The sequence below is a fragment of the Scyliorhinus torazame genome, chromosome 8 (genome assembly GCF_047496885.1).
Source record: "Scyliorhinus torazame isolate Kashiwa2021f chromosome 8, sScyTor2.1, whole genome shotgun sequence".
Taxonomy (NCBI): domain Eukaryota; kingdom Metazoa; phylum Chordata; class Chondrichthyes; order Carcharhiniformes; family Scyliorhinidae; genus Scyliorhinus; species Scyliorhinus torazame.
The window spans coordinates 150,753,399-150,777,737 of NC_092714.1; the positions used below are offsets into that span (position 1 = coordinate 150,753,399).

Below are 24,339 nucleotides of genomic sequence, written 5' to 3' on the forward strand. Positions count from 1 at the left end.
CGAAGTCTAATGGTGACTATGCAAACATTCTTTTAAAGATCCTACTGGTTCACTAATGTCCTTTTAGAAAGGAAATCTGCTGTCCTTACCTGGTCTGGCCAACATGTGAAGGCAGACCAACAGCAATGTGCTTGACTCTTCAATGTCTTCTGAAATGGGCATTCAATTCTGGGGCAATTAGAATTTTTTAAAAAATGCTCTCCTTAGGGTCTAGTCATGAGTTGTTTCTCTTGGTGATTTGCATCACCGTGCAGTTACCTGCATGAAAGCCCATTGGCTGTGTCTTATACTGAGGGTACCTCATACGAACATAGGAAATAGGAGCAGGTGTGGTCAACTCGGCCCCTCAAGCCTGTTCTGCTGTTCAATAACATGATGGCTGATCTGATTGTAACCTCAACCCCACATTCCTGCCTACTCCCTGACCTCCTTGGTAATCAAGAATCCATCTAACTCTACCTTAAAAATATTCAAAGATTCTGCCTCCACCTGAAAGGGTCTGAGAAAGGGTGAACAAATTTGCATAGCCAGGTTGCCTGCTTTAGATTTTCAGGCAATGGTCCTTTAATTAGTATGAGATGAGACATCTGCCCATTTTAAGGAGGCCATGCTGCCTCATAGAGCGGCAAGTCAACCCTCGGCAGCTCTGCACACAGGGTGCACCAAGCAGAAATGGTGGCCACTGCAGGTACTGCAGATAGGACAGTGATGATCGTGGACATTTATTACTGACCATACTCAACCAGCTTGTGCTTGCAAAACATGGGGATTTTCCATACCTCACCCCTCCCTCCTGCCATAGTGTTTCTCAGCAGGGGGAGGCCCGTCGTTGACTGCCATTGGGATTGTTTGGTCCTTCCGCAGTCAATGGGAATTCCCATTGAATCTACCCCCACCACCGTGAAACCCACATCTGTGGCCAGCCATCCTGTCATACTGAAGCAAGTCAGTAGAGCATTGAGGCATGGCTTTCTTTACTTTCGTTTGTGAGTCAAAACACAGCAGAAATGATTCTCTCGGTCCCACAAGGAAAGTTAGGCCTCCATACTTCCCTCTTCTCTCCTCTTCTTTGCCTATTTTTCTCCCATTAAACCTTCTGAAGTCTCCTCTCTCCACCTAAGGCCAGTTCGCTCCTGCTCTCACAGGATCTTCGCCATGATAGAGGCCTAGTCTGTGCAGATGAATGTAGGAATTTCAGATAAATTGTATTATAAACATTTTGTGCAGTATGGGTTAAAAGCCTGGGTTAGAGTGTGTTTGACTGCTGCAGTTATGTTTTAAAATAAATCCTAGTTTGAAAGGCAAGGATATTTTAGGAGCCAGAAATGCAATTCGCCATTGTAAAAAGCTTGGGATAATGCAGTTTTGTTTCAATTAAGGGGATTCCCTGGTAGTTACTTAGTTTTCTGCTTGTTGAGATGATGTCATTACTGGGTGAAGCTTTTTGGGAACGCATTTTCAGTTCAGTTCTGATCTGGCTGAAACTGAGACCACAAGTAAGGCACTGTGTTCTCACAGGTGAATTAAAAGAGATTAGCAGTATTTAAAGCCGCTGAAAACAGATTTTGAAGACATACAGGTAGAGTTTCTGCTTGGGTCTGGCAGGAGTCAGATCTATTCTGTAAAACAGTGTCAAAAGATCTCTTTCTCAGAGGATATCTCTGTAAAACAAGTATTCATCTGTTCCATTGGTATTTACGGTGGTTTGAGAACTGAGATTGTTTTTTCTTGTTGTTTAAATGGGAATAAAGGTAGCAATTAAGTGTATAGTATTCATTGTATTGAGTAGTATTGTTTAAGGGGTAATTGTATGTTATTTTCTGGTGTGATAAAGATTTTAATACTGTGTTGTTATAAAGTTTGTTTTAATATACCATATCCCTATTTCTTTGAAATCTCTCCTGGAGCAAGGTATCCTTTCCTCACAGTCTTACAAAATAAAATAAAATATTGGGGTTTCTCACTAGTATCCCAGCAACTGGTCTGGTCTGGGATTATAATACGTGTGTAAATCGTAAACCAATTAGGAGCTAAAATTATTCCTTAGATAGTTGGCTGCAGGGCGGCATGATTGCGCAAAGGTTAGTACTGCTGCCTCACAATGCCGAGGACCCGGATTCAATCCCGGCCCCGGGTCACTGTCCATGTGGAGTTTGCACATTCTCCGTGTTTCTGCATGGGTCTCACCCTCGCAAGCCAAAGATGTGCAGGATAGGTGGATTGGCCAAGCTCAATTGCCCCTTAATTGTAAAAAAAAGAATTGGGTACTTTGAATTTATAAAAAAAAGAAAGCTGTCTGCAGGTGAAAGTATGCTAACTACGATGAAATTTATGAAGGTGCTATGTGAGACAGTCACTTGCAAAAGTAGATTAATTAGGAAAGCTAGCATGCACTTTTCAAGATTAAATCTTGCTTAACTAACTTGTTTGAGTTTTTTAAATTAAGTAACAGAGAGGGTTGATGAGGGTAATGGGCTTGATATGATATACATGAACCTCCAAAGGTGTTCAATAAAGTGCCACATAATAAACTTTCCAGCAAAGTTAAAGCCTATGGAATAAAAGGGAAAGTAGAGCAAGGACACAAAGTTGACAGAGTGTCAGGAAACAGAGAGTCGTGGTGAATGGTTGTTTTTTGAACTGGATGAAGGTGTACAGTACAGTGGGTTCCCCAAGGGTCAGTGCTAGGACCACAGCTTTTCTTGATTTGTATTAAATACCTAGATTTAGGTGTAGAGGGCGCAGTTTCAAATTTGCAGATGTCGTGGCAAAACGTGGAAGTATTATGAACTGTGAGGAGGAGAGTGATGGAGTTCAAAGGAGCAGACAGGTTGGTGGAATGGATATATGTGACAGATAAAATTTAATAAGAGACACGTGAATTGATTCAATTTTTAGAAAGGATAAGGAAGACTGTATAAAATAAAGGGCACAAAAATAAAGGGCACAAACCTAAAGTGTATGTGCATAAATCATTGAAGGTTAAGAAAGTGGTTAAGAAGGCATCCGGGATCCTCGACTTTATCAATATGGACAAAAGTAAAGAAGTTAGGACGAACTTATATAAAGCACTGGCTCGGCCAGTATATAGCAGAAGAAATTCACAAGAATGGCTCCAGGGATAAGGAGACTTCAGTTATGAAGATGGATTGGAGAAACTGGAGCTGATCACCCTGGAGCGAAGTAAGTCAACAATTGATAGAGGTATTCAAAATCATAGGGGTCTGGACAGAGAGATAGAGAGAAACTGTTCCCATTAATGGAAGGATCAAGAACCTGAAGACACCAATCTAAGTGATTGCCAAAAGATTGGCAAAGGTAACTTGAGGAGTAACCACTTTATGCAACAAGTCATTAGGAGCTGGAATATGCTACCTGAGAGTGTGCTGGAGGCACCTTCAATTGAGGCTTTCAAAAGAAACTTGCATCATTATCTGAAGAACATTGATTTATGAATCTATGAGGGGAGACCAGGGGAGTAGTATGAGATGCTTTGCTCTTGCATAATGCTATCTCTGGAACAACAAACTGAATGGCCTCTTCCTGTGGTGTAACTATTCAATAAAATCATTACCATTGCCAACAGGCTTTAAATTCTGAAAGGAAATGGGTGGGAGGATTCGGGGGACAGGGTAAATTCAAAAGCATCATAAGAAATGTCCAGGCTGTGGAGCAGAGTAACAACTTGGGTAAAAATGAAGTCAGAAGGAAAAGAGAGCTCAGCAAAGGTAATGGGGTATCAGTGAAGGGTGACATGAGGAAAAATAGAATAAAAAGCTAACAGCACTATATTTGAACGTGCAGCACAATCTCAGCTAAATAAATAAATTAACAGGTATAAATGAATGTGTTTATAACCATTATGGAGAATGGCATGCCGTGGTTGGGAATCCAAAATTCTCCAGCAACCTGATTTTTAGAAGGGATCAGCAAACTGGAAAAGTAGGAATGTTTACTATTGAAGGTGGGATGAAAACAGTAAGGATCTTAGCTAAGAAATCAAAATGTAGAATTGGTTTGAGTGGAGCTAAGAAACAGCAAGAGGAAGAAAACATTGGCGGGACCCCCTGTTCTAGAAAGGAAGGAGAGGGAGAGCAGAAAAGTATCAGCCAGTTAGCCTGATGCCAGTGACAGGGAAAATTATTATTTTCTATTATTAGGGATGTAATAAGAGCACACTTAAATAATGGCTAAATTATCCACTCCGCCCCGCCGGTAGCAGAGTTACCGATGAGGCGGGGATTCCAGCGGTAGTAAAGAAAACGGGATCAGCGCCGGGCGCCGACCCGTCTCTGATGCTCCGGTCCCCCGCAGGTTTCAGATTCAAGGTTCACGCCCCATGTCAGGGGGAGGTTGCAAGTGAGTCATTGAGACACATTTGCATCCAGTTAATGGGCCAGACTTTAAGGGAGTTGCCCCCGAAGTCCATCCGAGGGCCACACTGCCCACCCCACCCCCTTGAAATCCTCTAAATAAGAATCAGTGCTTGGGCCAGAGCTATTTACAATCGATATAATTAACTTGGATGAGGTCCTCCCACAAGTCCCAAAAGACATGCTGTTAGGTATTTAGGACATTCTGAATTCTCTCTCTGTGTACCCGAACAAGTGCCAGAATGTGGCGACTAGGGGTTTTTCACAGTAACTGCATTGCAGTGTTAATGTAAGCCTATTTGTGACAATAAAGATTATTATTATTATAAACTCAAATGTAATGGGCGTGATTCTCTAATCCCGCGGCAGAGTGTCCACGTCGTCTTAAACGCTGTCGCGTTTTACGACGGCATGAACGGGCCGAGCCGAGGACTAATTCTGGCCCCTACAGGGTTTCCGGCCGAGCCAGGCTGAGCATCGGGAAGCTTGCAGCAGTTCCCGCTCGCTACCACACTTATCTGGAGATTTGCGCTCAAAATACTTGAATATAATGAGTATTCATGGCATACAATTGTATTCCAAGTAGGAACCCACTACAGGTCGATGTGAAGCCTGACTCGCTTCAGAAACACCACTGACTTCATCTCTGAATTTTAACCTGCCATCGTGAAGGCAAAGTTTTAACTCCTGCCTAATTAAGTCGCACCGTCTACCTGCCACATTTCTTGCTCATACTGTCCCCATAATCCCTGCCCCTCCCCACACCATGTGCAAAAGGCTTCCCAGGTTGGGATCTCTTTAGGGCCACTAAAATATTATGGGCTGGATTCTCCGTTGGCTGACGCCAGAATTGCGAAACGCGATTGGGCGGAGAATAGGTTCCGACGCTGAACTCGTGGCAGGTGCTGATGTGATGCCAAATTACAATTCAATGCGGTCCAGAACACGTACAGCAGACACCGTTTGCATATCATTAGCGGGCCCGACCTAGTATTCTCCAAGGCCTCCGCGATACTCCGCCTCCGATGGGCGAAGTTCCCGATGGTGCGGTTAATGTGTGCTTTTTAAAATTGTGAAACCGGCGTCGTGGCTGCTGAGAGAGGGGGAGGAGGTATGGAAAGTGCCCAACATCGTCATAGTTTGCTTATAATTGTGCTTGTGCTGCTGGCCGGGGAACTTCTGCCAGGGCCAGAGGGAGTAGCACGGGGTGGCCAGGAGATAGGCTGTGGGGAAGGGGTGGACGGGCACAGAACACCGTTGCCGCAGCCGGCATGGCAGCCATGCAGCTGCACACACTGCTGACAACCCACTGTGAGGGCCCTCTGGCCCCAGCCGACCCATCAGCTGTATGCTCCAGCACAATCTTGTTGGCTGGGAAAAGTGTGTGTGGAAATTGTAATGTGTATATGCAGCTGCAGCTTGTCAGCCTCCCAAGTGTCAATAACGGACCCGGCGAATCCCACACCATTTTCCATTGGAATCGATTGTGTTCCACGTGGCGCCGGTTCGAGCCCCTCCGCAGTTCTGAATCGATCCAGGTGCGGCACCAGTTTTGCTGTCGTGAAAATCCACAAATTCTGCATCGGCATCAACACTTAGTCTCAGAAACGGAGAATCCCTCCCAGTATTTCTGCCTGCACATTATTTCCATGTGCTAATGTGGATTTAAGCTTGAAAAAAAAATTCCCTTGGGTAGTTTGCGACTGTTGGTGGAAGTCTACTGGTGAGTCAGGAACATTCTGGATTGTAAGTGCCAAATGTTTTGGCACCTTCAAATGTCACTATTAGATCTGTTTTGTAATGTGGATGCTTTTATAATGCAGTTATTCATCATAGGGATCAGTTTTGTAAGAGTAAGCTAATGCTTTCATTGACCAGCATTCTGCAGTTGGCATCATGTATACGTTTTCTATTGCCGTTATGCATAAAAAAAGATTTTAAAAGTCCCGTAAGCCTCCGCCATCATATGTTGTGCTGTGACTTAAATTGTCCAACTAGCTGTTTAAAAAAACACTTCTGCTTTTCAGAATTGAAAAAGATCTCTGAACCTGCTCCTCTTCATTGATTGATAGGAACTCTGTTTTGAAATGGAAATGGGACACCATTCTGTCCTTAGGTTTCAGGAAATGGAGCTAGTAACCTTTGTCTCTCATTTAAGATAATAATATAATCTAATATAATCTTTATTAGTGTCACAAGTGGGCTTATATTAACAATGCAATGAAGTTACTGTGAAAATCCCCTAGTCGCCACATTCCGGCGCCTGTTCGGGTACACTGAGGGAGAATTCAGAATGTCCAATTCACCTCACAGCACGTCTTTCGGGACTGTGGGAGGAAACCGGAGCACCCAGATGAAACCCACATAGACACTGGAAGAACGTGCAGACTCCGCACAGACAGTGACCCAAACTGGGAATTGAATCCGGGTCCCTGGTGCTGTGAAGCAACAGTGCCATCCACTGTACTAGTGCCGTTATTTGATATTGGCTACCTATTCTTGAGGCACATTGAGAGCATACCTATTAACATTTATAAAGTAATCTTGAACAGATGAGGACAAGGAGAACAATGAAATGAAATGAAAATCGCTTATTGTCATAAGTAGGCTTCAAATGAAGTTACTGTGAAAAGCCCCTAACGGCAATGATGTGGCCTTACCAATACCCTGTGTAGTAGGTGGAGGTGGGGTGGGAGTTATTTTCTCTCAGACGATTTTTGTCTTTAGAATTCACTACCCCAGGGAGCAAGGGAATCTGGACATTGATTATATTCAAGGCAGAGTTAGACAGATATTTGATCGACGAGAGAGTCGAGGGGTATGGGGGACAGACAGTAAAGTGGAGTTAAGACCACAGTCAGATCAGCCATTATCTTATTGAATAGTGGAGCAGGCTCAAGGGGCCACATGACTGACATCTTGTTATATTTCTTTGTTGTTGCAAAGATAAAAGGTAAGGAGGCGTCCACACACTGGATTCCTGTAAAACATGATGAGAGGTTTATTAAGAGGTGTTGCCCATGAGCCCAAAGTCCATGCAAACACTCTGCTGATATCACTACACATCATGTGACGCAGCAGGAATGTATTCTTTGATACACAACACTTCTGCTTCCATTTCTTGTGTTTCTATGAAATTCTTAAGGGCCTTGCAGTGTAGGTGCTGAGAAAATGATCCCCCTGGTTGTGAAAGCCAGAACTCATCATCTCAGAGTAAGGGGTTGGACATTTCCGATAGAAATAAGTAATTTTTTCTCTAAAAAGGTTGTGAATCTTTAGAATTCTGTATTCCAGAGAGTTGCGGATGCTCCGTGATCAAGTATACTTAATGCAGAGGATGGTACTTTGGATATTCAGGAATACGGGAATAATGCAGGAGAATGGTATTAAGGTCGAAGATCAGTCATGAGCTTACTGAAAGGCAGAGCAGCATCAAAGAGTCTTTTGTTCTTACTTTCCTAGTGGTCCAGATAACTATGTAATTGCACTGTTACCACAGGTGAAAATTATCGAGGGAAATGTAAAGTCTGCGAAGAAAGACCTGGAAGTATTGCAACGAGAGAAGCAGCAGAAACTGAATGAGCTGTATGTGGTTGTTCCTTTGAAACTCCATCAGGTAAAAAGGTGGATTTAAACTGCTTTGTTAGAAAACAACATTTTAAAAGCCATTCATTGCAAACAAACGTGCAGGCCCCAAGAGAAAGACAGCAAAACATCATGCGCTCATTTTCATTTTGATATTGGCTACATATTCTTGCAGCACATTGAGAGCATACCTACTAAAATTTGGACAGTCATCTTGAGCAGATGAGGACAAGAAGAACAATGGCAATGGTGAGGCCTCACCAATACCCTGTGCAGTCATAGTAAGGGTTCACTCGTCTTATTTTCCAATTCCTATGTGAAAAAACTACATACCTTCAATAAAAACAACAAATTCTGGTTCGCCATTATTTCCTGAATGCTTTTGTCGTCTACAGTGAAGACAGATACAACGTATTTGTTTAATGTCTCCATCATTTCTTTTTCCCCGGTACAATTTTATCTATCTCTGCCTCCAATGGACCATCTAATCTCTACCTATTTACCTACCCATGGAAACATTTAGAATCTGTTTTATGTCACTTGCTAGTTTACTCTCATCTTTCCTTATCAGTTTCCTGCTCCTCCTTTGCTGTATTCTCAAACTCTCCCAGTCCTCAGGCTTACTGATTTCATTGGCAAGAGAGAAGAATCTTGCCTTGATTTTAATGCTTCTTGTTCGCCACAGTGGAACCATTTTTACTGTGGGCTTTCTTTTGCCTTGAGGAAAATATATTTGGTGCAAATAATGTATTAAATCTTTAAATGCTAGCAATTGCTTGACTACCATAATAATAACATCTGACGTAGGTGTAAATGTATTCAAATGTAGTTTCCCAACTTGCCTGTCATAGCTATGTCATGGCTGTGTTTCACTTTAAGACCTCAGTTTCAGCCACAGCTATGTAATTTCCAAACTCAATGCCATCAAATTATGGTCACTCTTCTCGAGAAACCTGTTTACTACACAGTTGTCAATTAACCCTTTCTCATTACACAAGATTAGATGCAAAATTGCACATTCCCTAATTGGTGGGCATTCCGGAGAATCTTAAATCATAGACACAAATGACATCCTTTGCGACTGTACCAAAGGTAAATTTTCCTATCTCATCCTTCTCAAGCTATCTGCAGCCTTTGACAGGGTGACCATACCATCCTCCTCCAAAGTCTCTCCACTGTTGTCCAACTGGATAGGACTGTTCTCGCCAGATTCCATTCTTATCTTTCTATTCAAAGCCACAGAATCACTTGCAATGGCTTCTCTTCTCTTGTACCTCTGGTGGCCCCTCCTATTTCACATCTACATTCTGCCCCTTGGGGGGCATCATCTGAGGGGACAATATTAGTTTTCGCATGTACATTGACAACACCTAGCTCTACCTCACCACCATCTCCCTTGACTCCTCCAATCTTGCAAACTTATCAGATTGCTTATCTGACACCCAGTACAGGATGAGCCATTGTTTTTGATCCCCACACCAAACTCTGTTCCCAGCAATCTACTCTATCTCTCTCCCAGGCAACAGTCTGATATTAACCCAAGATTGTTGTCACATTTCACCCCAAGATGAGTTGCAAACACATATTGGTATCATCATTAAGACTGCCCATTTTCTCCTCTCTCTAATATCACCCAACCTCATCCCTATCTCAGATTATCTGCTGCTGATACCCTCTTCGCCTTTGCTACCTTCTTCGCCTTTGCTACCTCTAGTCTCAACTGTTCCAATACAGTCCTGGCTCGACTGGCACATTCTCACCTCCGATTTTGACTTCCTGTCTCTCCAATGCAACTCACTGTCAGAATTTGTTTAATAATACACTCAGGGATGTTTTATTACATTAAAGGTGCTGTATAAATAAAAGTTGTTGCTTGTCTTTGTCCTTTTTGTGCGGGCCATGAAGAGTCCAGCACGAGTTTGTATAGTCAAACAGAAAGTGGGCAGGATTTACCAGCTGTTCATGCATCGGGAAATTCCGGTCCCACTCTGGCGCATGGGTTTCCTGGGGACGAGGGGTGCTGTCAATGGGAAATCCCTTTGACAATGGTGGGACCGGTAGATATGCCTCTGGCGAGCCACCTCCCCTGCTAAAAAACACACGGTGGTGTGGTTGGTAAATCCTGCCCAGTCACTTTTATTTACAACAATATTTACACAGCACCAGTAGTTCATACTGGTTCTCTCTCTCCAGCCTGTACCACACTGGACAGCTCTATTTATATAACTGAAAGGTTAATGATTGCCCCTCTCCCCCTCATTGGGGGATCTCATATTCCTCAAGAGTCATGGGGTAACCAATTGTCCCCAGCCAATAGGATCTGGGCACGTTATAACAGTGCCAGAGTCGCTAGCAATCTAATACTATACCCACTGTAGGTTTGTTTCTGTCTCAACGTTTTTCAGTAATTGGAGAATATTGCACAGTTGTTCTTGTCATTACAGGTGGAGTACATTGTCAATGGAGACATGCCGAATGACCTTGTACTTGGGCTGATTTTCACCAATCCAGCTTTAATGTTGCTGCAAAAGCGAATCAAAGAACTGCAGGTGGAAAAGGATGAGCAGCGAGAGCTGTATAAACAAGCGCGGCAGAAACATGTTCAGCTTCTGCGGGACAAAGCTGAGATGGAAGCTGAAATAGCAGGTAATTGCTGCATATGCAGAGTGGAAGGTTATTGTCAGAAGTCACCATGTTGTCTTGTCCTTGATACATACAGAACTGCTGATGACTTAGAATGATGATTTATTAGTTAACATGTGGAAGGATAAAATACAGAATCTATTACATACTGGGTTCTCTGGAACTACCTTTATGTGCAACTGTCCTGGTGTATGCCTTACAACCTTCTGCCCGTAGCCGGATGCTACATGACTGATTTCTGATGCCACCTGCTGGTGGGAGGTTGCATTGCTGCGTGTGTGCAATATTATTCACGGGCATATCACCACATCCCCCTTCCTTTGGAGATGTTGATCTTTATATACAAACATGATTAATATATTTATTTTACATATGTGGCTTCTGTATAACAAATTTAACTAATGTGTCCATACACATGATATGCCTGCTAGGTGTGTGTCCCTTGTGCACGGTTCATTGTGCCTCCCTCGAAAGATCACCCTGCTGGTCGTCTGGACTGTTACCACCTTTTTTGAGAACTGGTTTCCGTGAAGGTCTTTTATGTTTGAGCCTTTTTAGACGATGCGCCTTGACACCTGGTATTCTTGTAGGCCATCCAGGTGTCTTCAGCTTCTTCCGTTTCTTTGCTTGTGCTGTTAGCTGCTGCATTGCTGTGTGGTCTTGCGCTGCTCTCTGCTGCTGGTCTGTTGCGTGGTCTCCGGCCTGTCAGTCACATTGTCGATGTCTCCTCTCTTTGTGTCCCCCCACTCTCCTTCTCTTCCTCTCTTTTGTTTTCAGTGCCACTTTGCGACCGCTCCGTTGATCCTTCTTGCGAGCTACCTTTTGAGTGCTTTGGTTTGGCTCTGGTGGACCCATCTTGTTGCTGGCCTGCGCCATGGAATCAATGCATTGTGGGTTGTCTGTAGCAACGTCTCGTGTTGGCAGGCTTCCAAGGGACTGTGCGGCACCTTCAGCGACCAGCTGCAGAGCCTCATCCTCCGGTAACTGCGATGGATTACCTTCATGTGTCTAGATCGCCTCACATTCTGGTATCTGGATAGGATTAGCATCATCAGCACTGGGCACTATGCCTTCATCTTGTGCTTGAGCCCCCCAAGTGCTGGCTCCTCGTCAGTCAATATCACTATGTACACCTCATCTTTTTCAGATAGCCCAGGTGGGGACTCATCCTCATCGTGTGATAGTATGTATGTGTCATCCAACGCAGTGGAACTGCATCCCGATTCAGTATCAGCTGTCGTTGTGGCGCTGCATACGGATGCAGGCCATGGTTCATTCCTGCCCTGGATTATGATGTATGTATCGCCCGTTGCCGTGGAACTGCATACGGATACCATCATTTTCTCTTTGGACTCCCCCTGCGGTGGAACGGCCTCATGTCTCGGGGAATCCACTACCAGAACTTCTTCATGGGGCTATGATAGCTCCCCAAATGCTTCTGGAACTAGTTTCTCTAGAATTGGTGTGCCATCTTTCCCGCGAAACAGCTTCACTAGCGTTTCATATTGGTCCAGCTCCAGCTCATCATCCAAAACCTTTGCTGACTTCATCGTTAGTATAATTTTCATAGGATTCATCAATGTACTCATCTTCAGAGTCAGTTTCACCAGTAAAAATTTCTCCTGTAAAATACGACAATGTACATGGATTTCTGTTTTCACACAGGATTCGACCAATTTCAAAGTCAGCACAAGTCTCCCTGCAGAGCGTCTATTTAACCTTCCATGCTGCAGAGCTTCTGGAGGACAGGAGAAATTGAAGAATGAATCATTTGGTACATTTTTCGGAACCGTTTTGAAAGTGCTCCGACCGTTACGCTTCGGCTTTATTTTAATGGTCTTCACTGTAACATTTTTTCCTGTCTTTCAGTCAATCCGACACCCGGTGCATCCCGTGATTTCAGGCCACGATTCCAGCCAGAATGCTTTCGTAATTACTTCATTTATAAAGTACTCATTTGGCTCAAACGTAAACTCCTGAGTGAAGCTCCTCGGTGGTATATGCTCTGAACATTTTTTAAAATAAATTTAGAGTACCCAATTCATTTTTTCCAATTAAGGGGCAATTTAGTGTGGCCAATCCACCTACCCTGCACATCTTTGGTTTGTGGGGGCAAAACCCACGGAAACACGGAGAGAATGTGCAAACTCCACACGGACAGTGACCCAGAGCCGGGATCGAACCTAAGATCTCGGCGCCGTAAGGCAGCAGGGCTAACCCACTGCGCCACCGTGCTGCCCCCTTGCTCTGACCATTTAACGTTCACATCTTGTAGCTGCTTTAATATGGACTCATCATGCTCCTATATCATGCCATTGAGTATATAGGCCTTCTTGAAGACTGTTAACCAGAAGCCTGGAATTCCCTTTGGCTTTTCCTGCACCTCATTGGAATTGTCGTCTTTCACCTGGACCTTCACTTGCTTCTCATCGGGTGAGTGTACCAGTATATCTCGTTGCAACTCGCAGTAACCGTCTGGCCACTCGGTGTCTGGATCATACAGCCGCTCACGACTATTCAGAAGGATTTATTCACTTGTTTCGGTTAGACCGCTCTGGTCCTTTTCTGAAATTCGATCAATAAAGAACTGAGCCAGCAAGTGTATTGCCCAGGTGAGTGTTAATGCAATGAATTCTTTCACTGCTTCTTTCTGGACTGCTTTCTCACTTCCAGACGAGGGTCCTCTTCTGGGGGGCTTTTCGACAAGGGTCTCTTTTCTGGGGGGGGGGGCTCCATATTTAGGGCGTGTCTGTGGGATTTCTGTATTTAGGGGGCTCTGGGGAATATCTTTATTTAGGGGTCTCTGTGAGCGTGTCTCTTTATTTAGGTGTCTCTTGAGGGCGGGTCTCTTATTTAGGGGGGTCTCTAGGGGGTGGGGTGGGTCAAGGCTACCCATACTAAGGGGAGGAAGGAATCCAGAAAATCCGGGGGATGGGCGAGGGAGGATTGACCAGACATGGGACCTCGTTATCAGACCACCCACTCAAAATGGCAGCCCAGTAGCAGCATTCCTTCATTCGCTCCCAGTGAGAGCGCGAATCAGGTGTACTTTATAATAATCTTTATTGTCACGAGTCGGCTTATATTAACACTGCAAAGAAGTTACTGTGGAAAGCCCCTAGTCGCCACACTCCGGCACCTGTTCGGGTACACAGAGGGAGAATTCAGAATGTCCTAAATTCACCTTAAATAAACACAATGTCCCAATTCACCTTACGAGCACTTCTTTTGGGACTTGTGGGAGGAAACTGGAGCACCCGGAGGAAACCCACGCTGACATGAGGAGAACGCGCAGACTCCGCACAGACAGTGACCCAAGCCGGGAATCAAACCCTGGGACACTGGCGCTATGAAGCAACAGTGCTAACCACTGTGCTACCGTGCTGCCCATATTTCAGCTCCAGCGGGAGAACATAATCTCCTAAACAGACAATTTTGCCCCTAATGTTTAGGTCTGCCTCTTGGGTCGACTACCTAACTAGTGCAAATAGTTTCTCCTAATCCACTTAGTCCCCTTCATATATTGAAAATTTCAATCAAATTCCCCTCTTAGCCATCTAAACTCCAGGGACTACAACCCTAGTTAGTTTTATCTCTGCCCTCCCCACCCCAATTAGATTACCCCTTGGAGCCCAGGTATCTGATAAATCTATGTTGCAATCTTTCAACACCGATGTATCTTGTAGGTGCGATGCCAGAACTGCTCACAGTATTCCAAATGCCCGACAACAGAATCATGAAATGGTTCCATTTGGCCCTTTCATTATCTGCTGGCTCTTTACCATTAGACATAGGAGCAGAATTAGGCCACTTGGCCCATCGAGTCTGCTCCACCATTCAATCATGGCTGATATTTTTCTCATCCCCATTCTCCTGCCTTCACCCCATAACCCCTGATCCCCTTATTAATCAAGAACCTATCTATCTCTGTCTTAAAGACATTCAGTGATTTGGCCTCCACAGCCTTCTATGGCAAAGAGTTCCACAGATTCACCAGCCTCTGGCTGAAGAAATTCCTCCTCATCTCTGTTTTAAAGGAATGTCCCTTTAGTCTGAGATTGTGTCCTCTGCTTCTAGTTTTAACTATAAGTGGATACTTCCTCTCCACGACCACTCTATCCAGGCCTCGCAGTTTCCTGTAAGTTTCAATAAAATCCCCCCTCATCCTTCTAAAGTCTGCAGCGTGTACAGACCCAGAGTCCTCAACCCTTCCTCATAGGACAAGCACTTCATTCCAGGGATCATTCTTGTGAACCTCGTCTGGGCCCTTTCCAAGGCCAGCACACCCTTCCTTATATATGGGGCCCAAAACTGCTCACAATACTCCAAATGGGGTCTGACTACAGCCTTAATAAGCCTGAGAATTACATCCCTGCTCTAGTATTCTAGTCCTCTCAACATGAATGTTAACATTGCATTTGTCTTCCTAACTGCCGTCTGAACCTGGACGTTAACCTTAAGAGAATCGTGAACAAGTACTCCCAAGTTTCTGATATCCTAAGAATATCCCCATTTAGAAAATAGTCTATGCCTCCATTCCTCCTTCCAAAGTGCATAACCTCACACTTTTCCACATTGTATTCCATTTGCACCTTCTTTGCCCACTCTCCTAGCCTGTCCAAGTCCTTCTGCAGCCCTCCTGCTTCCTCAATACTACCTGTCCCTCTACACATCTTTGTATCATCTGCAAACTTAGCAACAGTGCCTTCAGTTCCTTCTTCCAGATCATTAATATATATTGTGAAAAGATGTGGTCCCATCACAGGCCCCTGAGGCACACCATTAGTCACCAGCCCCATCCTGAAAAAGACCCCTTTATCCCCTCTCTCTGCCTTCTGCCAGTCAGCCAATCCTCTATCCATGCCAGGATCTTACACTTAACACCATGGGCTTATATAACTTATTTAACGGTCTCCAATGCGGCATCTTGTCAAAGGCTTTCTGGAAATCTAAATAAATCACATCCACTGATTCTCCTTTGTCTGGCTTCCTTGTTACCTCCTCAAAGAATTCTTAATAGATTTGATATGGAGATGCCGGCGTTAGACTGGGGTGAACACAGTAAGAAGTCTTACAACACCAGGTTAAAGTCCAACAGGTTTGTTTCAAATCACTAGGTTTCGGAGCACTGCTCCTCCCTCAGGTGAATGAAGAGGTGGGTTCCAGAAACATATATATAGACAAAATCAAAGATGCAATACAATCTTTTGAATGCATTTGTCAGTCATGACCTCCCCTTGACGAAACCATGCTGACTCAGTCCTATTTTACCAGCACTTCCAAGTACTTCGCAATTTCATCTTTAATAATGGACTCTAAAATCTTACCACTGATCAAAGTCAGGCTAACCGGCCTGTAATTTCCCATCTTACAAGAGCAACTCAGCAATCCTATTCCTTGCCATTTCCCCATAGCCCTGAATCTTTCTTCTTTTCAGGTGCTTATTCAATTCTCTTTTCAGGGTGGCACGGTAGCATAGTGGTTCGCACTGTTGCTTTACAGCTCCAGGGTCCCGGGTTTGATTCCCGCTTGGGTCACTGTCTGTGTCTGCATGTTCTCCCCGTGTCTGCGTGGGTTTCCTCCAGACGCTCCGGTTCCTCCCACTGTCCAAAGATGTGAAGGTTAGGTGGATTGGCCATGCTAACTTGCCCTTAGTGTCCAAAGAGGGCTGGGTGGGGTTACAGGGATAGGGTGCAGGTGTGGACTTAAGTGGGGTGTTCTTTCCAGGGGCCAGTGCAGACTCGATGGACCGAATGGCCTCCTTCTGTACCATAAATTCTGTGATTCTATGAGAGGTATAATTGACACTATCTTCTCCACACTCTCAGGCAGTACATTATTTGATGTTCTGAATTCTCCCTCAGTGTACCCAAACAGGCACCGGAGTGTGGTGACCAGGGGATTTTCACAGTAACTTCAATGCAAGTTAATGTAAGCTCACTTGTGACACTAATAAAGATTATCATTATTATTATTATTCCAGACCCTAACCACCCATTGTGTAAAACAGCATTTCCTCATGGATTCCTTTGTAAATCTGTGGTCTGATTTTATAGTCTTCCAACACTGGGAATAGTTTCACTCTATTTACTCTATAAAGGCTCCCTCAACTCTTTTCTCAACCTTCCCTGCTGTAAAAAGAACAACCCCAATTTGTCCAATCCACCCACGCAACAGAAGTATTCAGCACCATTCTTGACCTCTTTCATGATGGAGAAGTCTGTATGCCTTCATGCAGCAAGCCCTGGACAGCATTCAGGTTTGAACTGATAAGTGGGAAGTAATAAGACTCAACGTTCAACGCCACCCAGGCCAATAGAGCCCACTTAATTGCTGCCCCTCTCATTGGTTCTTTCCTGGCTGCTTTTCTCCTCCATTCTGATTTGAGCCAGTCACCAAAAGCTGTCTCAGTGTGCTGTCTGACTCACAATGATCACATGGCAGAAGGATCTCCAGACATACCACTTTTTAATTCTAGATTTCTTGTTGACGGATGTTGGCAGAATAATCATAGTACGCATTTGAAAACTACAGCCGAGATTGTGTTATTACAGAATTGGAAGAAGTCTGTTATCAAGAAATGATCCGCAAGTTTGGCCGTGTGGTCGATCTGGAAGCGTTGCAAACTCTGTCAGTGAACATGACCCTGGAGGAGCTGAAAGAAAAGATTGGTGGCAATGACACAAGATTCAAAAGAAGAATCAAACGTAATGATGTAAGTAATGACACAGGGTATTAATTGGATGTCAAGTTTACTGTGAAGGGAACTATTGAGGTGGTGATCAGTTGTTGTTTAACCATGGAATGAATTTTATATTTGGTACAATTGGCACAGCAGGATCCCAATGGAAATTTGACCAGAGGTCATTTAAAAATTTTTTTAGAGTACCCAATAATTTTTTTCTAATTAAGGGGCAATTTAGTGTAGGCAATCCAGCTAACCTGCACATCTTTGGGTTGTGAGGGTGAAACCCATGCAGACATGGGGAGAATGTGCAAACCCCACACAGACAGTGACTCGAGGCCGGGATTGAACCTGGGTCCTCAATGCTGTAGGCAGCAGTGCTAACCACTGTGCCGCCATGCCGCCCGTGACCATAAATCATGACACTTCACCTCTACGCTTGCTGACCTTAGTTGGCTCCTTATCAGGCAACGCCTCCATTTTTGAATGTTCGTCCTTGTGTTAAATCCTCCATCTCTGCCTTTCTCTATCTCTGTAACCTGCTCCATATATCATCTTCAGTGGCTCCATGCCAAGTTTAATCTGTGAAGCACCTTATGGGACATATTTACTATCTTTGAGATTTTAAATAAATACAAGTTAATATTAGTGAGTTTAACAGTTCTCCATTTATGTGCAAAAAATGACACAGACCGTGAAGAAAACCTACACTTGCTGGTGCACGCTGATGTTGTGCAAAGCTCAGTGTTGGAATGCCTTGATAGTTAGCTTCAGATATCTTAACTAGTCTGAGCTTTCAGAAGTGCAAATAAAAAGGTGTTGCCCATAATATAAAAAGCAAGCAAAGACCAGGGTGCATTGGTCAATTTTTGTACTTTTGTATACAGGTAAAGAGACAATTTTTCAACTCCGTAAGGAAACATATTCCCAAAGAGCTGATCTCTTTCCAATCGAGTGTAATCAACCTTTCCTTCTCTTCGCTGTGCTCTATAGGGGCCGTTTGCACAAAGGGCATTCTTTAGCTAAGTGGTGGTGTTCTACAGATTGTCGGAGGTTAGTGGTTATTGTTGCCTCAGATTTGGAATTAAATGGGAGAGCCAACAGTGTGAAACACATGAGCAATAGGCAGTTTGATAAGTTAGATGGCAGAATGTCCAGAAATGTGTCCCATACATGAAGACCTGGAGTACCTCGTGGTGAGGTGTTTTGTATCATGAGTTAAAACAGCCAGCAATATCAGGCTGCAACTGCAAACTGATTCTGAACAATATGGGACTACGTCAGGAAGCGGGGGTGATTGAATAAGAGAGTAGTAGGAAGGAGGTCCTCTTCCCAATGGAGGAGCAATGGGTTCCAAGACACATCTGTCAAAGTCGAGAGAGGCAGTAAAAAATGCCAATGATGCCAACCTATTGCCAGGATCTAATCTGATCAAGGTAAAACACCCTTTCACATCTCATTCTCCACATGGCCCCCGCAGAGTCCTACTTCCCCAGTAAAGCCAATCCTTCCTCAATCCCCATGGTCCCCGACAGTCAGCAGGGAACCCCCCTGCCCCTTCTCAAACCCTCAGTACCTCCAACTGAGCTCACAATCCTCATCCGACTTGAGAATAGCAGCATGAAGGAAAAGTGAACCGTGTTTAGGAATACGACACACACAGAAAACAGAACAGATCCAGGGCAGTAAAAAAGGAAGGTGAACTGGAAAGTAGCCAGTGTGGGCAACAACGTTAAAGTAGAGAATTGCAAAGAACTTTGTTGGGTGGGAGTGGTGTATGGACAATAAATCCATATGGATCTGGGGTGAGTGGGGCAGCACAGTGTCACAGTAGTTAGCATTGTTGCCCACATTGCCAGGGACCCGGGTTTAATTCTGACCTCGGGTGACTGTCTATGTGGAGTTTGCACTTTCTCCCCATGTCTGCATGGGATTCCTCTGGGTGCTCCGATTCCCTCCCACAGTCCAAAGATGTGCAGGTTAGGTGGATTTGTCATACTATATTGCCCCTTAGGGTGGGGTCGCTGGAATAGGTCAGGGGATTGTGCCTAGGTAGGGTGGTCTTTTGAAGGGTCGGTGCAGACTCGATGGGCCGAATGGCCTCCTTCTGCACTGTAGGGATTCTATGAGTGGGAGAGCACACAAACCAGGAAAGTTTCATTTATTTCTTTAGCAATTGAAAGTATAGACTGAATTAGGCAACAAAATCAAAAGGTACAATATCAGAGGGTTGTTTTTGTACTTCAGAACCGTGCATTTAAAAAAATCATTTTATCACAAAGTGAGGGCTTTCTGAATAATCATGAAGCACGCATCATCCGAGAATAGTAATGCATCATTGGTTTGTACATTTTGCCCCAATGTAGGAGAAAATCTTGGAGTTACAAGCTGAGCTTACAGATTTCACCAGACAATACACATGTCGACTGGACCAGATGAATGCGATGACAGTAGAAAAGAGGAAAATTGAAACCCAATTAAATGGCCAGCAGAAGAAAATGGTAATGTTTTAAAACCATATCTAGTACTCAAATATATGTTCTCATTCTAGAGGAGTGATAATGAGTTTTAAACCTTGGTTTCTACTTTTAATGTGGCGTCCACCATTCATTCGCGCTTCCCATACATACCACGTGGTATTCAAGTTAATTGATAGGCTGCAAGGTCGGCTATTTGCTTTGGTGAATTCCGAACACCTTGGGCCAATATTTGTTCTTTAATGTTTGCAACCCAAACCATGATAACAAAACCAATCCGAGTATTAAACTAATCAAACTATTCCAGCTGCTGGAATATTCTTGTCCACTTTGAAACATGTAATAATGCAAAAATACAAAGAGGCAATGCACAATTTTCCCTATTTGTAACACATGATTCCTTTGAACCTTTTCATCCTACTTTCAGCTTCACGTTTTATGTGCAATCACCTATTCAAGGAAAGATGTAAATGCATTAGAAGCAGTTCAGAGAAGGTTTCCCAAACTAATACCTGGAATGGGTGTGTGGTCTTATGTGGAAATTAACGACAGGTTACGTTTGTATCCATTGGAGTTTAGAAGAGTAAGAGGCGACTTCATCCAAACATATAGGATGTGATTCACCTGCCTCGTTGCGCTCTCACTCAAGCGAAACAAGGCCAGTAAATAGTGGGAGAGGTGAAAAACAAGACCTGCGCCGTTGCCAAGCCGTTTGAGATGCAACCGTTCCGTTCCCATAGACAAAATCGAGATCCCACCATAGCGTGGCGAGAAGCCAATAATCACCACTTAAGCTCTATTTCCATACAATTAACAATGCCACCCATATCCAACGACCTCACGTGATTCTGCACATTTCCAGCAAAATGTGAACCTGGCAGATGGGCTGCTGCGGGGAACCGAGGAGGTGAGCAGTCATCTTCGCTCAAGAGCAAAGAGTCCGGGGGCACTGGGCATGCTGCCCCTGTGCACTGGGGGTGTGGGGGTGGGGGGGGGAGCTCAGCCCCGGTTGGGGATGGGCCGCCATGGGGAGCTGGGGGTATTGGGGCAGTGGGGGGTTTGGGGGGACGGCATCATCGGGAGTGGGGTATTGTACAGCATATTAAACACCTTTTTGCACAACCATTATGATGCCTCTGTCACTTTCTTCTACAATGCAGACTGACCTCCGGACCCTTTGCCCATCTCTCCGGGCATCCCCCCCCCCCTCCCCGTGATGCTCACCCACCCTTCCGTCGTGGACATGTCCCCAGATCTGTGTCCTATCCCTTGGGTGTTCGGATGTTGCCTGTGTGGTGTTGCCTCCCACAGTGTTCAAGCAGTGTCCAGGCATCAGGATGTGATTGAGATGCTAGGCAATGAATCCCACATGCTACATGGCCCGCCCACCCACAGGAATCTGTTTGGCATCTGTGAAGTGCTCACTTAACCACGATTGCCAATTCCCTATCAGCAATACCCTTCAGCCGCCAACCAGAGGCCTCAGCAGTCGGTGGGGGATATGGGTGGTTGGTGGGGCAGACAGGCAAGGTCGAGGGTTGTCCCCAGAAAGGGTACACATGATCCAGGGGTTGGCATGGTGATGCCGTGAGCAGTTGCCCCCCCCCCCCGTGCCTCCGCCCTCACCCCCCATGGCGGCCCACCCCTAGGAGGGCCCCCACCCGCCACTGAGCACTAGGTGGCAAGCCCAGCACCCCCAAGCTCTTTGCCTGTGAGCAACGATGGCTATTCAGTTCCTCAGCCCCCCGCAGAAACCCTTCCGCCAGGTTCAGGTTTTTAAAAAGGAGTACTAATCGACGGCAGTGTGAGCACTTGCTGAGGAGGCCACTGAATGATGGGAGGCCGTTGGATATGGGGTCGCTCTCGTTAATTGTATGGAAAAGGGGTTTAAGTGGTGATAATTGGTTTCTCGCCATGCTACAGCAAGATCCCGATTTCACTTATGGAGGCGGGCCGGTTGCATCGCAAACTGTTTGCCGCCTGGCACGGATCTCGTTTTTGGCCTCTCCCGCTATTCACCAACCTCGTTACGCTTGAGCGAGAACGTAACAAGGCCAGAGAATCACGCCTTTCACCTCCTCCCTGCTCACTATCCAAGGGTCGAAACACTCTTTTCAGGTGAGGCAGCGCTTCACGTGCACCTCCTTCAATCTGGTCTATTGCATTTGCTGCTCCCAATGTGGTCTACTCTACATTGAAGAGACTAAATGCAGATGGGGTGACCTCTTTACAGAAAACTTTTGGTCTTTCCGCAAGCAGGACCCAGACTTCCTGTCGCTTGCTATTTCAGCTCACCGTCCTGATCTTATGTCCACATGTCCGTCCTTGGCCTACTGCAATTTTCCAGTGAAGCCAAACCCAAACTGGAGGAGCAGCACCTCATCTTCTGATTAGGCACATTACAGCCTTCCGGATTTAACATGGAGTTCAAAAACCTCAGACAGTGAACTTCACCCCCTTTTTATTTCTATCAATTTATTGTCATTTCTTCCATCGATCCGTTTTTCCCTCACCATTGTCTTCCCCCCTCCCCCCATCCCATCCCACTAGGTCCATCTGTTCCCTGTTCCGAGCAGTCCTTTGACACACCGTTTATCCCTGTTCTGCCATTAACACATTCTGATCTCTTAATGTGGCACTATCAGCACCCTTCTTTGTCATTATCATCACCATTTACATTTCCTTCGTCTTTTTGTCCATGACACCTTGTCAATCTCCACCTATCGCTGTCTCCCTATCCAGTTCCATTGCTCTATGTCACCACTTCACCCCCCCACCCCCGCAACACACACAACGGTATAAATCTGATCCTATTTCCAGTTCTCTCCAGCTTTGAAAAAAAGTCATCCAAACTCAAAACGTTAGCTCCCTTTTCTCTCCACAGATGCTGAGATTGTCCAGTTGTTTTTGGTTCTGATTCCAACTTTCACAGTAATTTGCTTTTATGACAAAATGTATCCATTCAGTTATCTTTTATAACTTTTCAGGACTAACATGCTGCCCTTAAGCTGGGTGTAGACATGCCAGAGACAAAGTTCAGGGTCAGTGAACAGGATTTACACTTGCTTTGTGTTCTCTGATAGGGTGGGACAGAGTGCCATTGGAGAGTTTGCTTGGGAAATGTAGATGTAGGACTTTGCTGCTGCTGTATTCCGACTTATGGCTGCACTCTATCAACCCTGTTGACTTAATAGCTGGGGTAAAGCACCATCCCCACAGGAACATGTTGGGTTTTGTGAAGTTGATGCTTTTGAATTCCTGCCATTGTACGATTAGTTTCTTTTTAATTTAATGTTTACAAGATCCCTTTCATTGGGTTTCAACTCTGGTCTGGATCATTCACAGCATTTGCTGTGTAAGTATAGAGCTGCACATTACAAATGAGCTTTGGGGAGAGTTGAAGTCTAATTTAGCTGTTTACTGACTTTATTAAAGATTTTGCTTGAAGTTCTCCTAAAAGTCAAGACATGGACTAGGTATTTTTCCTCCGAGCTGCTATATTGTGATTTGAAGCTGTAGAACCTAGTTTGAACATGTGTGGAACTGTACTGTCTCCCAGCATGCATCTGTAGCATTTTATTAACCCAAAGGCGTTTGATTTTCTATCTACTGATTCTTTTTAAATGATTTGAAGAAAAGTTTGAAGGCAAATCTTTACAATTTTATTCCAGTTTAGATAGAATTTTGTTTAAAAGCAGTTGCTGCAATTGGAAAGAAGATTACAGAATATAAACGTTCAGTTTAAACGTCACAAACCACTGATTACCTCGAGCATGGATGTTTGTGTTTTAATTATGAACATTCTCTAAAGTTATTTAAAACAAACATCCAGCTCAAAGATCTCCACCTTCTGTTCCCGAAGGCCTTGTATGTGTCAAAATCCAGGCCCATCTTTGCCATAACTCCAAGTTTGAACCTCCCAATTAGCTTTCCAAATTAGTGCAACGAACAGCTCCTTAAAATTGAAACAGATTTGCTGCCAAAGTCACAGTGGTTTGTGCCTTCTCTTAATAGCTTCTTCTCCACATGTGTACTGTGTCCCCTTCTCAAAAAAAAACACGTTGACCTCTCTGCTTGCAAACTACTGCCATATATCCAACCTTCCTGTCTTACACCAAGTTGATGGACAACAGATGCCTTAAAAATCTGTCCCCACCTTTCTTACATATTCCATGTAAAGTCAGCACTGTAATATACTGCAGCATGACTTTTGGTGCTGTCAGCTGGATAAAACCCAACTCGTTCCTCTCAGTCCTTCAGGGAAAGGAACTTGCTATCCCTACTTAGTCTGGCTTACGTGTTGCTCTATCCCTGCAATATGCGGTTGACTAAATGCCCTGAGGGCTCCACAACTGGGCAGTAAATGCTGCCCAAGAACATTAATAATATACCACCTGAGGAAGGAGCTGTGCTCCAAAAGCTAGTTATTCAAAACAAACCTGTTGGACTTTAACCTGGTGTGGTAAGACATCTTACTGTGCCTAGTCCAGTCCAACGCCGGCATCTCCACATCATGATTTCCAATGACTGACAGAGGTCTGAGACCCTGTGCTTTCCCAATGGCTGCCAGAGGTCT

General features: G+C 44.6%; 1 protein-coding gene across 2 annotated transcripts in view; it reads left to right on the top strand.

Annotated features, from left to right (window-relative positions):
- The window catches only part of LOC140428191 (cilia- and flagella-associated protein 44), a 371,239-nt gene that overhangs the window by 346,001 nt on the left and 899 nt on the right, over positions 1-24,339 (top strand). For both annotated transcript variants that reach the window (XM_072514361.1, XM_072514362.1), the window contains 4 exons: positions 7,873-7,989; positions 10,403-10,604; positions 17,156-17,316; positions 19,653-19,787. In XM_072514361.1, coding sequence (XP_072370462.1) covers positions 7,873-7,989; positions 10,403-10,604; positions 17,156-17,316; positions 19,653-19,787 — 615 coding nt within the window. The remainder of the gene's footprint in view (positions 1-7,872; positions 7,990-10,402; positions 10,605-17,155; positions 17,317-19,652; positions 19,788-24,339) is intronic.